General features: G+C 47.9%; 1 protein-coding gene across 2 annotated transcripts in view; it reads right to left on the minus strand.

Moving 5' to 3' along the window:
- Positions 1-1,506: 1,506 nt before the first annotated feature.
- RNLS (renalase, FAD dependent amine oxidase) overlaps positions 1,507-16,003 on the minus strand; it is a 51,224-nt gene continuing 36,727 nt past the window's right edge. The window contains exons 5-7 of one of the 2 annotated variants that reach the window (XM_053983829.1): positions 9,701-9,874; positions 4,754-4,929; positions 1,507-1,828 (exon numbers count right to left, since the gene is read on the minus strand). In XM_053983829.1, coding sequence (XP_053839804.1) covers positions 1,631-1,828; positions 4,754-4,929; positions 9,701-9,874 — 548 coding nt within the window. In that variant the 3' untranslated portion in view covers positions 1,507-1,630. The remainder of the gene's footprint in view (positions 1,829-4,753; positions 4,930-9,700; positions 9,875-16,003) is intronic. The other variant, XM_053983831.1, reaches the window with a different exon arrangement.

A 16,003-nucleotide genomic window follows, 5' to 3' on the forward strand; every position in this document is an offset into this window, starting at 1 on the left:
ATCTGCCAGTTAATCAAAAATCAGGGAAAATCCCAGGAAATCAACCAGACAAGTCTCTTCTGTTGCCACCCTTCTGGATACAGTGGGCTCTTTGAAACATCACCCTGCCACCCTCCTTGTGTGGGAATTCCACATCTCCCTGCTCCCAGCATTCCCACCGCCCAGAGGAACACATCCAACAACTTTTCCTCTCCACCTTAAAAAAGCCCCAAGCAGTTTTTACCTAAATCATCTTAACCTGGAGGGATGCTGCAGAACAGAGGCATTTTGGTAGACTGGCATGATATTTTCAGGAGGAATTTCTCCATGCAAAGGGTGCTCAGGCCTTGGCAGGGGCTGCCCAGGGAGCTTTGGAGTGCCCATCCCTGGAGGTGTCCCAGGAAGGGCTGGAGGTGGCACTCAATGCTCTGGTGACAAGGTGGGGATTGGGCACTGAGTGGGTTCCATGGGCTGGGAGGGATTTTCCCACCCCATTGATTCTGGGATATGAGGAAGGAGCAATTTGAGACTCACTGGGATTCGAAAGAGCTCCAAATTTAAAAGCATCTCTGGTTCTGTGATTTGGGTACTTTGAGGCATCAGGGTGACCAAAGCTGAGAGATTGCTGAAAGGACAAGTCAGAGACATCTGCACTGGTCTGTCACTGCTGGGGTCAGAGGCTGCTGCTGATACAAAGCCCCTGAAAAGCATCACAGCTCTTCAGAGAACATCCACTGAGCCAAAGACACCTCACATCCAGTTTTCTGCCTACTTTTAAAATTAACAAGTCTTAAATTCTTAGTGTCACTTAAAATACTCCACTAGAAATGGCCCAAGGCAGCAGTAAATCACAGTGGTCAGCTGTTCTGATACAGGATGTCAGATTTGGGTGAAATGCAGGGGTAAAATAAAAAAAACAGAGGCTGAATTGTACTCCTCTAAAGTTTTAAATTCCTATATTTTGTTATTTTCAGTGCTGTGGTAGAGAGGTTCTAGACTTGTGACACGTGATTGAAGAGGAAGGGCAAGTTAAAATCCAGTTTAGAAAAAATAAATTTTTTCTTGGTTAATTTCTGAGTAATTTCTGAACAAGTGTTACCCCCTGCCATGGGCAAGGGACACCTTCCACTGTCCCAGGCTGCTCCAAGCCCCAGTATCCAACCTGGCCTTGGACACTTCCAGGGATCCAGGGGCAGCCCCAGCTGCTCTGGCAACCTCTGCCAGGGCCTGCCCACCCTCCCAGGGAACAATTCCTGCCCAATATCCCATCCAGCCCTGCCCTCTGGCACTGGGAATTTATTCCCTGTGTCCTGTCAGTCAGACAAGGAGTAAATAAGGAGTTTCCAAGGAATAAACTCTGCAGCTTCATGGATTTTTGTGCTACTTCAAGTCAGGCTCTTCTCCTTGACATAATTTTCATGGGCTGTAAAAGTATCAGGAGACCTGGCACGAGTGCTGGAGCTCTGTGCTTCTGCCTAGAGCCAGGGAAAGTCTTACTCCAATCAAAGTACCCACTCTCAGCACAGATCCTGGAAAACTCAATTTAATTCCATCCCAATAATTATTCCAGTGCACCGATACATCTTCCTTTATTTGTTTTTTGCAAGATGACATTGATGTTAAACTCAATTTCGATCCATCACAGCACAATTCATAACAAATCTAGAGGAAGTTTAGCAGCCTGGCTTTGAAATTGCTGTAAATGAGGCTTCACAGCCTCAGCAAGGCTCATGGCAGACTCTATGCAGCCATCGAAGTTGGAACGAGTGAATCCATCACCCCCACAGATCAGGAGAGGCTGAGTGTGAAGAATCATCTGTCCTGGACACTTGGCCACAGCCCTTGTAACCTGAAAATGAAAAACATAAAGGGAGGGGGAAGAGAAAGTATTTTATTTACCTGAATTTCACACCAGAGAGATCTGAGTTCCTGAGAAGCACATCACAGAACCACAGGATGGTTTGGGTTGGAAGGGACCTTAAAAATCACCTCTTCCCACCCCCTGCCATGGGCAAGGACCTTCCACTGTTCCAGGCTGCTCCAAGCCCTGTCCAGCCTGTCCTCCCACTCCAAAAGGTAGATCCAAACATCAACCATCAAAGTACCACAGTAAAACACTTCTGGGAGATGAATAATTAGAGTAAAACTTGATTGTGTGTGCAAATTTAGAAACTTTACAGCCTGTTCTGTTTTATTGTCAGCCCGTCTCAGCAGAAATGACTTGTCTGACCCTGGTGTACAGATCTAAAAAGGTGTGAGGGTGATCTCACATTAGCAAAGAGGGGCTTGCAAGTGGGTTCAACACAGGAAAGGGAACCTCCTACCTCTGGATCACAAAATCCCAGAATCCCCGGGGTTGGAAAAGCCCTCCCAGCCCATGGAGTCCCAGCTGTGCCCAGTGCCCACCTTGTCCCCAGCCCAGAGCACTGAGTGCCACCTCCAGCCCTTCCTGGGACACCTCCAGGGATGGGCACTCCAAAGCTCCCTGGGCAGCCCCTGCCAAGGCCTGAGCACCCTTTCCATGCAGAAATTCCTGCCGATTACCAACCTGCTAAAGCATGACACTCTTTCAGTTTTCTTTTGATCATTTCATGGATTTCCACCCAGTAAACCACTGCTGTGGGACTGTCATTCCTCCCAAGGAATCTTGCTAAATCCAGGGGATTTTTCCACTGATTCAAATGTACCCTTGGCTGGCCACTGCCAAGCCGTTCTCTGCCACTGCCATGTGTGGATGAGCTGCAAAGCATCCACATTTGTGTTGCTGGCTGCATTTTCTGCTACTGGGTGTTAGCATCTCTCCAAAGGAGGAAACTTGCTGAAATAACCAGTTGTAACCCCTTACCCTTTATTCAGCTTAACAGAGGAGTCTATCCAGGTATGGCAAATCCAGAGAGAGATTCTCCCTCAGACCAGTTTGAAGTCAGTACTTAATTTATTATTGAATTTTTCTCACAGATCCAGCTGACTACAAACAATGCCAAAAGACTTGGCAGAAAAAGTCTTTTCTGAGTGTCCTTTCTTCTTGGCTACCCAGTGTTTATTTGATGCTGGCTGTACCAAACAGCTCCTACCCTTCCTGGTATTTGGTCAAAGGCTGATGATCTTGGAGGTGTTTTCCAGCCCCAGTAATTCCATAAAAAGTGACTCTGCTAAAGACACACGGTGGGTTGGGGAGCTGTTGGCTCTGAATGCTAATGGTGCCTTCAGTATAATTAGAGCAAGGGGATCCAGAACTGCAGCTGTGCTGCTAAGTAGTGTCAGTAGAATTTTGGAAGTCCTAATCCCTCATCTGCCATGGATAATTGTAATGTCTGCATTTTAATCCCAGGATTGTATTTGGCCATGTGAAGGATGTTACAGCCGGATTTAATTAACAAGTAGGATAAATCCGAACTAAAAGAGTCAGGGGAAATAGGCACCCATCTTATCAGTTCCCCTGGCCTCTGTGGCAACAGCTTATTATAATTGAAATTAAAGAGAGCTTTAGGAAAAAGAGGGAGCTCTGCCCCAGATATTTCATTTAGGCAGTGATTATTTTATAGGGTGGTATTAGAGATCTCTTTATTGAGATAACGGGTCTGACCTACACAGAATTATTTGCAACCTAAGACATATTGACATTCATCCACCAAATTACAGGCTGGTGATAATTCCTCCTGTGGCACCAGCAGCTGCTGGACTCAGAGCCCTGGCTGGCAGCAGCAACAGAAGCGGGAGTTGGATGGGGTTTGGGAACCCCTTCCAGCGCTGCATCCAACTCTTCTCCCCCCTCCCACCCACAGCTCTCATGAGCACCAGCAGCTCTCAGCAGGTAAGGCAGGAGAAAAGACCAGATGTCACAACCAGGGAACCTTAACAGTGACACCTGTTTTCCCAAAAAAAAAAAAAAAATAACAACCCTGAACTGATAAAGAGGAACTTAGAGAACACACCAAGATTTTGATGGGTTTTTTATAAGTATTATTGCCCTTGCTAAGGTTGCTTTTGCAATCCACCAATGCTTTACTCGCAGAAAAATAAACTTTGTGCTAACGAGACCAGGTTCCCAAATTGGATGCAGATCAAGGGGTATGAGCAGACTCCACAACAGCTATCCACAGCAACTTCAAAAAAGGAAAAATTTTTAGGGGACTGCTTTAAAAGTAAATATTTTGCATCAACCTCCACGTTCAAATTCACCAATGTAAATTAACTTGAGAGGCTTTGGGTAAACATGGAGATAGTCTCCAATACTTTAGGAAATCACCAACCATTTCCTTGGATTTTTAAAAGAAGACTGCAAAATAGACACATTTTGCTATTATTACCCTTAGGTAGTTTACTTTAAAATACTTTTCGCATAACATTCTGTTAAATTGAGCAGGGCCAAATCAAATAATAACAATTAGTACATCTGTACTTCTGCTTTTCTGTGGCAGGGTGGGAATTTTGCTAATAATACTTTTGGATGCAGAGGGACACATTGAGTCATGATTTTTAAATACCAGTGAAAATCCCACCGAATTACGTGGGATTTGCTTCCTTCCTGTACACTACTCCTACCCCTGCTTACTCTGCAGAGCTGCATAACTCACTGCTGAGCCAGGCCCACAATGTTAAAAAATGGCTTAAAATGACCTGGCTTTTGCTGGCCAGCCCTGGATGCTGCTCATGGCTACGTGGAGGAATGTCTTGTGGATATTGAGCAACCATCCCCTTTCCTCTTGCTCCCTGAGGATGGACAATGCAGCCCAGCAGGTCCTCCCAGCTGACTGGTCCCTCCAGGGAGTACCTGGGAGTATCTCCACCTCTGGCACTTGATGCTGCTTGGTTTAGGCAGGGAGGGCACAATCCTCTGCAGGTGGTTGAGAATGATCTGCTGCACCTCTGCAGGCTCTGAGTCCAGGTGCTCGCTTCCAAAGGTCACAGTCGTGTGCACCACGACTGAGGGCCCAACTTTGGGAGACTCTGGAAGAAAGAAAGGAAGAGGAGAGGTGCTTTTGAAGGATTGCTCGTTCATACCTGCCTTCCCCACGTGCTGACAATTGTGCCTCTGGCCTAGGAGTCAGTAAGAACAAAAATATCTGTGGTACTACTCTCTTCTTCCAGATGGGAAAAAAGCACAAGGAATAACAAGGAGGACAATCTCTGCAACAACATGGCCTTGGGCACTTCCAGAGATCCAGGGGCAGGCACAGCTTCTCTGGGCAACCTGTGCCAGGGCCTCACTGTAAAAAAATTGGGGTTTTTATCTCATCTAAATCGACCCTCCCTCAGTTTAAAACCATCACCCTTTGTCCTGTCAGAAACATTTGCTCTCATCTATGAAATCATAGCTCAAATGCTGACATTGATCCCAGCAGACCTGGAAAGGGCCAGGCTTTGTTACATCTGGGGCTGGTTGCAGGTTCTCTGCAGCAGCTGACTCTTGTCCCCGCTGGCACGTTGGCTTGCCACCCTACAGATGTGGCCTAACCACCAGCAGCCAGAGAACTTGGCTGGATTAGGGGATTTTTGGGTGCCCTGAGGAGCAGGATGGAGCAAGGACACAACATGGGTTATGCTGCATTTCGGCTGAGCTGGGTGTTCAATTAAGTGATTCCCTCTCACTCCCCTACCCAGCAACTCCCTCCTTTGGAAGCCTCTCCTGGTTAGACCTTTGTTTGGACCAGCACATTATTATTTTAGTTTCAGCAAATGAGTGTTTTCTGACAGAGGAATCCACAAAGAAAGAGGTGGTTGAACACCTGCTGACCATTCTGGCTATTAGGCACCAAGCTTGATAAACTCCTTATCTCTGTCTGCCACTGAAGAAATCTCCAGCTCCTCAAGCCAGAGATCTCCTCTGGGAAGATGACACATTCCAGCTTTCCAAAACAATTGCTGGAGTGCTCAGGGGTCATCCAAGGGTTACAACCTGGTCTCCAGCAGAAAACTGTCCATGGATGTGATAGGCAAACATCTCCCACAGGAGTGTTCTCCTCATTTTAGGGGAACAGTATTGAGTATTTTTCTCACGTTGCTGCCCAAAACCTGGAGCCATAACGGATCCCGATAAAAACCAAGATGCGGTTGTTTCCTGACCCTCAGGGATTTGTAAGCTTCCTGAGGAGATGTGTTTTGCCATGTAAACCCCATTCTGGTCCTGGATAGCAGGAGGGGAAGGAGAATGGTTTTTGCCACACCAAACAAACCCTGGAAGAAGGAAATGGCTACTGGGTCAGCGTGGAGGGCAGCAGAGAAGTTGGACACCTCCGGACAGGCTGGAAATGCATCCCTGCTCCCTGGGAGGCACCACACGGTGCCAAAAGATGATGTGCAGGCCTCATAAACCCTACCTAAAAGTTTAAAAAAGAGCAGTGATCGACTTTACTACACCTAGAAAGCAAGAGAGGTGGAGGGTCACTTTCAAAATGCCATGCTGCTGTTTGGAAGGAGGGCCAGCAAGCTCCCCCAGTTATCCTCAGAAATTCCCATGGTTCCTAAGGTCCCATAGCCTCCCTGGAATAAAATCTACTGTCTGACAAGGCACATTTGGGAGGAGTCATTGAAAGAATGGCACTGACTTTTTCATATTCAGAAACCCAGCATTTCATTAGCTTTCCCAACAGTTTCTGATTATTTTTCTAAAATAATCAGAACCCAGGCAGGGCCGGCAGAGGATTACAACACAACTGGCTGCGTAACAAGGCAAAAACTTAAATAGTTCTTTAACTCTTTCATCTTCCTAAAAAATCTTATTTCAGGAAGGAAAGGAATCTCTATTTCCAAATTGAAGAGGATACTCAGGAATTATACAACACTAAAAACCTTTAAGGCAGATCTTCCCTTGAAATTACATAACCCCACAATCCTGGAGCAAAAGAAAGGAACCACTTCCCCTTTGATGTGTCATCTATCTTTAGTCCTCCTGGAATGCAGAGAGATGCAAAGACTGCGGTATTCCAGAAATAATTTATGCTGGAGAATTCCCACTGTTCCCCCCGACCCGGTATAAATATGGATGGGGTGTTTGAGGCAGCCAGTCCCACAAAGTGTTTAATATTCATGCACGCCACACGGGGAATTCAGCACACACTTCTGGTGGGCTCTTCCTTACGTAACATCACCTCTGCAGGCAGGGACGGGATTCTGCCCACAGCAGCTGGGATCCTCAGCTGCTGGAAAAAGCCTTCCCTCCTGGAAGCTCCTGATTACACCAGGAATTGGTGGCATCAGGGAAATTGCCTTACCAAACCCACCCCGCTGCGTGATTACAACAACGAGGCCAGTTTGGGTTTCACTGGTACGACGTGAAACGCCCACGAGTTGGATGTCTCTGCTTTACTGAGTCAAGGCAGGGACTGCCACGTCTCAGACAAGTGACAAGGACAATCTGGGCTTCCAACAGCCTTTGTTGTTGGCCTTTGAGGCCTGCCTCCTTTAGGGACGTTATATGAGTCCTTCAGCAGGAAGCTCACAGGATCATAGAATCATAAAATTGATTGAAGATCATCCAGTTCCAAACCTCGTGCAGGGGACAACTATCAGCTATCATTATTTTCTCTGGATCTCTACTGTTCAAGGCTGTTTTTGAAAAACCTACTATTTGGGGTGGCAGTGATGGTGAGAAAAGCCTCCATTTATTGTGGATACATCAGGTGAAGAAACAACTGGAGAAAGTGATGGCTTTTTGGGAATGACGACTGCTCTGGAAGATCTCAGCTGCCTCACCTAGCAATTCTGCTTTCTCTGAATGTTTACTTCTTGGTCATCACCATCCTCTTCTTCAGATGAGGCCAAATAATCAAGGTTGAAGAATGAAAGAATGGGAAGAACAATGAGTGGAGTGGAGTTAAAAGGGACAGGGAGGTGCTCCTGTGCCTCCCACTGAAGTCTTCTGGAGGCCAGTCGGAAGCACAGGAAGAAAAATGCAGATGCAAAATACTTGCATATGTGCTAAAATAAGCATAAAGGAACTTTTTATTCATGTGTTTTGGTTGCAGGACTTCACACGTAAATAAATTTCACACTCAACCTCCCTTGCCTGTGCTGTCTAAAGTCTGTCTCCTAGGAAGAGACACACACACACACAATTTGTTCTTCTTGGAAAAACTTGCTCATACAAACAGAACTCTCCCACAATTCAAGGGGAATTTCAGTGAGAAAGGTATGTGTCAGCACTGATGTTCTGGTACTTTCTGCGTATTTGGTAACAAAATGCCCCAAATAATGTGCTTTGTACTTGGTTCAATTGCATCTGGAGACAGCAAAGCTGTTTGGTAATTCCATCATAGTTCCATATTTGCTGTTCTTGGTGCGGGGGCTTTGAGATCACATGTGCAGAGAGGTGGGGAAGGTATGGGTGAATTCCTCCTCAACACTGGTAAGGATAATATCAGTAGGTCCTACTAACAATCAGGTATTTTTTTGTTGAACACAACAATGACAACAGAATCTCAGATGCAAGAAAATCTCCAGCTGAACGCTGTCAGTAACAAGGAGACAATGCCAGAGGAAAAAAAGATCATTCTGTATTTGGCTCTCCTTAGGCTCTTTTTTCACACATTCACCTAAGTCCCTGCTGGAGAAAGCACATCAGGGTGGATACATCCAGCATTATTTTGCCAGTCCAGCCATTCCTCTCTTTTGTTTTCACTCTTTTCAGATCAAAAGGCTAAATTCTTAGGGCAAACAACAAATTTGCACTTGCACAGTGGGATGGAGAATCAATCCTACAAGGAAAGGCTGAGTGAGCTGGGAGTGTTCTGCCTGGAGAAGGGAAAGCTCTGCAGAGACCTCAGAGCCCCTTCCAGTGCCTAAAAGGGGCTCCAGGAGAGCTGGAGAGGAACTTGAGACAAGGGATGGAGAGACAGGATACAGGGAATGGCTTCCCAGTGCCAGAGGGCAGGGATGGATGGGATATTGGGCAGGAATTGTTCCCTGGGAGGGTGGGCAGGCCCTGGCACCGGGTGCCCAGAGCAGCTGTGGCTGCCCCTGGATCCCTGGCAGTGCCCAAGGCCAGGCTGGACAGGTGGAAGGTGTCCCTGTCCATGGAAAGGGGTAGAACTTTGGGTCTTTAAGGTCCCTCATACACCAAACCATTCTGGATTCTGTGACTCTGATTGGTCTGCAAGTGTTTTCTCTCAAGCTGTTCTATGCCACCACGCTCCTGGTAGGTGAAACACCTTTAATGAATAAAGCACACACTTCCTCAACTGCCATCCTCCAGAAAGAGAGGGGAAGGGTCTGTCCTGGGGGAATATTCTCCAAGCCCTACTGAGCACGTGCAGCCATTTCAGGGACTCTCCCTGGTCACCAAAGCAGCTTGGCTAACTCTGAACTGGGCTGAGCAGCTCCAGCTATCCAACCCATTCTTACTTCCAAGCCTTGTGGAAAGAGCAGGAGTTGTAGAGTAACGGGTGACGGGAGACAAACTGGCGAGTGCATGAATCAGTGTTTAAACAAAGGAACCCCAGCTCTTTCTTGGAATAGCAACATTTTGATGTCTCCAATCCCCTGACACTGGTTTCATAAACGCAGTAACATAAACCATGTGCTGGGGGCTGATTTTCTGAGGGCCGGCCCGCTCTCATTGTGTGCTTTATTACAGGCCAAATGTGACATTAAACGCCATCCGCTGCGGCTTGGCGTTAAACACTCGCTCTGTTCAGAATAGCAACACTCAATTAAACAGCATTTCTCATGGTCTACACCCTCCATTGTGGCTGTGTTTAAGGGAAATAATGGGAGCACTGACCTATATTGCGCTTCTTGTTATCGATGGAGATGAAGCGTATGCAGGGATTATCAGTGATGTACTGAGCAGCCCAGGGGACAGCAATCCCTGTCCCAGCCTCATAAAACAGTCCCAGGGCGTAGCGGGATGAGTAGCTCACAGATTCCAGTTGCTGCTTTTGACTTTCATTAATTACTGTGAAAAGGAGAAAAAAAAAAAAAAAAAAAAAAGGAAAAGAAAATCAGACAATCCCTCTCCGCTCAGAACATTAAATATGGGAATGCTGTGGTTAAGCTGATTATTCCTTCCTGAAAGTGACCAGACTGCTAAAACTAACAATTTAATATTAAGCCTAGTGCTTTGTAGTATTTTTTTTCTGGGACACCTCTTCATGAAGTTTTAATGGTGCATTATGTGGAGCGTGTCCTTCACACACGACCCTCCCCCAGCTGCTGGGGGTTCATCTCCCAGCTCTCCCTTAGTAGCCTCTGACTTGAAACTTTGATGATTTTTGTGACTTTTTGTTTCAAACCTTGTCTCAAAGGGTGAATAAATAGCAATAAAATGCTTGGGTTGCCTCAAGGACATCAAGTAAACGGTCGTATGGCTCGACAAGCACCAAAATGACTTCACATATCAACAAAATGAACTCAGAGCCGCTTGAACCTCTGGGGAAAAGAGCCCTGTGACTTCTGTGCTGCAATTCAAATGAATGAAGAAAACCACACTTCAGCATACAAAAGGTTCCTAGTGAAGTTCAGCTCCTTCACATGAAGGAATTTTAAAGCAGTTTAGAAAATTTCAGAGCAAGCATGAATCCTAATTCCTCCCTATGATTAACTCTTCTAATTACAGCAAGATCTGCTTTTTGCTGCAATTTCGTAATCTTCATAAAAAGCTGCACAAAGTAGCATTAGCCCCACGGTGAGCATTCAAATACTATTTAATTTCATGCCACAGAGAAATCCAGCTTGGCTGATTGTGGAGTTCAGTTCCATGTCTCTCTTCCTGTGACTGAATGGAGGTCCAAGGCTTCTGTGAGTAGCACACACAGAGGCAGCAGTTCAGCTGATGTTGTATAAAGAAAGGAACAGCTCACTCCACAGTGGGTCAGGCTGACCAAACTCATGGCACAGGATTGTCTCCTGCCAGCTCTCCCAACTGACAGGCCCCTGGTGGTTCTCCCTCACCAGCCTGACCTAATGCCCAGCACACCAGAAGATGACAAATCAGATTCCACCTCAAACCCCACCAGAAACCAACCCTGAAATGACCCCAAGGAAAAAAAAAAGAAAAAACTTGGAGAGTTTGTTTTTTTTTTTTTTTTTCATATTTTCCCCACAAATATGCTGGGGAACAAAGAAATGGGGAGAGCAGAAAGAAACACTGACCAAGCCACAAAACCTGGGGAGAGGAAAGGAGGAGAAATGGGCATCTGGCAGTAGGTGGTGGCGGAGCCGCCAGATGGGGGAAGCAGGACTGGCTGAGCACGAAGGGCTTTGAAGAAGCTCCCTTTCCCTCTCCAGTTCTCCCTCCAAGAAGGAGCTGAGGGGTCCAGCTGCCTCTCACCCCTGCACTCAGATCTTTCCAAGAAGGATCTACTCCAAGGTCACTCTGCTTTCTTCCTCCCCTGGGACCCAGGGCTCCTGGGTGCCATGCCAAAGGCCCAGAGCAGCCTGGCACGCCCCAGGCAGGGCACTGGCTTCCATCCCAGTTTTCTGTTCTGTTCAAAGGCTGACCCAGCCTCTGGCAGGACTGCCCCAGCCCCACGAGTCTCCTGCAGGCTGTCACCTCCATCCTCTTCCACAGCTTCCCTCCAGCCATTGCAGCCCTTGGGACAGGGGGATGGATTTCTGGTGTGCTTGGAGGGGAAGGCAGGGATTAAGCAGGGCTTTGGGGCAGGCTGGAGGGCTGCCCTGGAGGAAAGGATGCCAGCAGGAGAGGACCTCGCACATCCCTCCCTGCTGGAAATAATGTTCCCTGGCCTAAGTTCCCCTGAGCTTAACGTGGTGCCAGCAGCCGGGAGCCATCCCGGGGCTCTTTTCCAAGCGGGAACAGCAGCAGGAGTGATTTCCCCGGGGCTTGTCCCAGTTCCTCCTGGCAGACCACAGGAGCCCAGCCAGGGAGCAGAGCTGCTGCTAAACACATTAAACACAGCTCAGGGGACAGATCTCACACAGAACCCAGCCCCTGTCCCCCGTCAGGAAGGAGCTGTGCCCAGCTGGGCTCCCAGATGTCCACCAGGCCCCTTCTTACAGCCACAAATCATCACACTGCATTGCAAAATTCTTGCTGTGCTTCAAAAGAATATAAAATTCCTATAAACATGCAAATATAAAGTTGTAACATCCCATCTACAACACTACCCTTTGTCCAGGTTACTCCAGCTACTCCTTTTCCCTCGGGGAAAGGAAAATAAACAAGACCTCCTCCGGCTTGTGAAGAAAATTCCCCACAATGGAGCTGAGCTTCCCTGCTCCTCAGGGTGGGAATTTGCTCCAGGTTCATTACAGGGAGCCCCTGAGCAGGTACAACCTTCACAACATTCAGTGCTGCCAAAGCTGAGGTGGCCAGCAGGCTCTGAAGCACCTCGTTTGAGACTCACCATGCCATTATGGAGCTGCCTCCACCAGCTACAAAGCTTCAGGAGGTGCCAGGAATCATCAGGATGGATGCTGGGCAGCAGAGAGGTGATTGAGGACAAGCTGAGATTTTGTCAGGTGTAAACAGACCCCTACACGTGGTGCTTGGCCGGGGCATGATGGGGAATGCAGGAGGAAGGACACGAGCCCAGCTGAGCAGGCCAAGAGAGGGGAGAAGAGGGAAGGCAAGCAGTGCAGGGCTGGGACTTCCCAGATCAAAGGGCTGTAAAAGTCAGGGCAGCTCGTTCCCAGTGGCCAGGGAAGGAACAGCTTCGGGAAGAAGTGACTTTTCCAAGCCTTGAGGAGATGGGAGAACAGCCAGGCTGAGGACAGGCTGCTGCAGTCCCCAGCGCCTGCAGGTGTTTTGGGGACAGTGACAGGCTGCTCACCTGGTGACATGTGAACCCCAGAGACACTGAGGAGCTCACACAGGATCCCTGAGGCTGGAAAAGCCCTCCCAGCCCATGGAACCCACCCTGTGCCCACCTTGTCCCCAGCCCAGAGCACTGAGTGCCACTTCCAGCCCTTCCTTGGACACCTCCAGGGATGGGCACTCCAAAGCTAACTGGGCAGCCCCTGCCAAGGCCTGAGCACCCCTTTCTGTGAAAAAACTTCCTCCAGACTCAACCCTGCCCTGTTCCAGGCTAAACCAGAGCTGGGAGGGAACCTGCAGGCTGGAAGCAGGAGGGCCCTGGAGCCCTGGCCAGGCTCAGGGCAGCTGTCCCAGATCACTGGGACCATGTCAGGGCATCCCTGGGGATGGGGATCCCCCCATACCCCATCCCAGGGCTGCTCCCCTGGGGCTGGCTGGGGTTTTCTGTGCCCCAGCTGCGCCTCTGGTCTCTTTCTGACCACACCATAAACCACAACTGACTAAAAGCCATCATCCCCAACAGTCAGCTTTCCACCCCAAAATTTGAAAGTGCGTTGATTCAATTACTGATGTGTGTTTGCTAACTAATTTCCTTCACTACTGCTTAGGTTCTAAGCAAAAAAAAAAAAAAAAAAAAAAAAAAAAAAAAAAAAAAAAAAAAAGTCTGTGGTTCACTGGGTTCTAAGCAATTGCACATTTACCAAATCGAGGAAGTTTTTAGAATTTCAAAAGACAGGCAAGAAAGTGATGTCAAATTTGAAATCCAACAACAAAAAAGCTGAGCTATATGCAAAAACAAAGCTAAGAGCTGTAGGATTGAGGTTTTTCCCCTGCTCCATCCATTATGCATTTCAGCAAGGCCAACAAGTTGATCTAAGGACATGGAGAGAACCTTCATTTTGAATTTCCATACTTTTATTGGTTTAAATGAAAACCAGACTGTTGTTTTAACGCTGGGTATGAAACCACAAAATAACTATTAATTTTTCCCCTTCCAACAAAAACGGTTAAGATGATTTTAATAACATTTTGGAAAAAAAAAAAACAACAAAACAACCCTAGCTTTCAGAACACAGAATTGCCTAGCATACAGCCATAGTGATATTTTTAAAGCAATGCATGAAGACATGAAAATCTTGTATTTTCCACTGCAAGACTCAGCTACAGCTGCACTGCGAGAGCCACTGAAGTGAGCGTCCTCTGGAGATTTCATCACATCAAAGCAAGGGGCATGTATACTTTATTTGCTGTTTCTGCAGACACTGACAGCAGAGTGGATTACTTATCTGTAACACTCAATAAATACAGCCAGGGCCTTTTATCTGCCGTTCCAGGGCTTTAATGTCACCTCGCTGCCTCACTCGTGTTGTGGGAAGGAGAGGACCCAGAGCTTCCATCAGGGCCAGCAGGACAGAGGAGAGCCAAGGCTGGAGCTGGCAGGCTGGGAGCACGGGCACCATGCCATCCAGGCATCCAGGAGGGAGCCCAGCCTCCCACCACAGAGCCAGGGAGGCAAAAAAAAAACCCAGCTGCTCTGGCAGCCAGGAACCCACTGGGGTGATCAAGGTTTCATCCTGGACTTTTTACTCTTCTGCCAGAAAGTGCAGGAGGAGACTGCAACATCACGGAATCACAGACTGGTTTGGGTTGGAAGTGACCTTAAAAATCATCTCTGCCATGGGCAGGGACACCTTCCACTATCCCAGGCTGCTCCAAGCTCCATCCAACCTGGCCTTGGACACTGCCAGGGATCCAGGGGCAGCCACAGCTGCTCTGGGCACCCTGTGCCAGGGCCTGCCCAGCCTCCCAGGGAACAATTCCTAATTCCCAATATCCCACCCATCCCTGCCCTCTGGCAGTTTGAAGCCACCCTGCTCTGCAGAGTACTGCACTGCAGGAGTGCACAGCTGCATCCATCCCTCAGCAGTAGCTCGTGGCAGTTGTCAGCAAGGGCTGGGCTCCCAACTGCACCTTTGGGCAAGCAGAGATGGGCAAGAGCCACCATGGGTCAGTGCAGGACTCAGGCTGCTGGGACAGGGAGAAACCACGTCAGGAGCGCAGGGAAAACCAGATGCTACGATCTGAGATGTATTTAAAACAACGCTCGATTTGGAAAGTTTCACTATTGCTAATCCAGTACTGCTGAAAGCTTGTGGAGACTCATCCCTCCATGAAGTCACCACATGACGTCAGAGCTCAGCTGGGACGCCTGGAGCCAGCTCTTGCATGACCCCAAGGGTCTGTGGGCAAACTTGGGCAAAGAAACCAAGATCCTGGTTTGAAAGACTTCCAGGGGTGAGGGGGGAAAACCCTCACTTTGTTTCACCAGCCAGTCTTGCTGAGTGGCAGAGGGGATTTTGCATCCTGACAATCAGCAGCTCCAAAAAAGGGTAACGAACAGCCAGAACGATCTTCTGCTTTAGTGCACAGCAGCTACTGCCTAGTATGTTCAAAATCACTTATTAATGTATTGCCAAGGTCACTGTAAATCTAGAGCTAATAGACATGACCAGCCACCAAAGCAGTAAGGAAAAAAACCCCTTTGGCAGTACTTTGAAGGAATAAAAACTGCAAAATATGAGGATGTTTGACTTTTTACTTCAGGAGAAGATGGCTCTTTTTCATCTTAACTTCTTTCACTCTAAACTTATTCTAATAATTCCATTTGGATGGGAATAGCATTAGAGCCTGGTTTGAACTTTGTGACTTTGTCACTGCCCAGCCACCCTGCAGCTTCCAGAACCCGAAAGCCTCCCCCTCCTTCATTTTTTCTCACACTTTATTTCAGTGACCACCTGCCTCTCTCACAGCTATGCCCTCAATAACTCCACCACTGACCCTGTGCCCCAGAAGGTTTTGTGATTTCCTTAGACTGCTTTGCTTAAGATTTTACCCACAGCAAATGCCCACGCATCACTCAGACTCTGCTGGTGACAGGGCATCTGTAGGTGGTCAGTGGCCACCACTAAAAGCTAAAAAGGAAACTGTGGTTAAACGGCTACAAAGATATTTTCAGCTCAGGTATCAAGTTGAGGGATCTCCAGAGATTCACGCAGCAGAATGGGCAGAAAAAAAAAAAACAGACAGCATCTGCAGGGACAGTTTATGGTCACAGCTCTGCTCAGGAGGTGACTTAGGCTGGCACATTATTACCACCTTCACACACCAAAGTCTCCTTGCATGGCCACCTCTCCTTCCCCAGCAGAGACCTCTCCCACTGCTCTCCAGAGGCAGGAGCTGCTGCCCTGAGCTCTCTAGCTGCGTGGGGACAAAGGACAGGCCTTGCAGGCCACACTGTCAGCAGTGGCC

Source organism: Vidua macroura, chromosome 8 (genome assembly GCF_024509145.1).
Source record: "Vidua macroura isolate BioBank_ID:100142 chromosome 8, ASM2450914v1, whole genome shotgun sequence".
Lineage (NCBI taxonomy): Eukaryota > Metazoa > Chordata > Aves > Passeriformes > Viduidae > Vidua > Vidua macroura.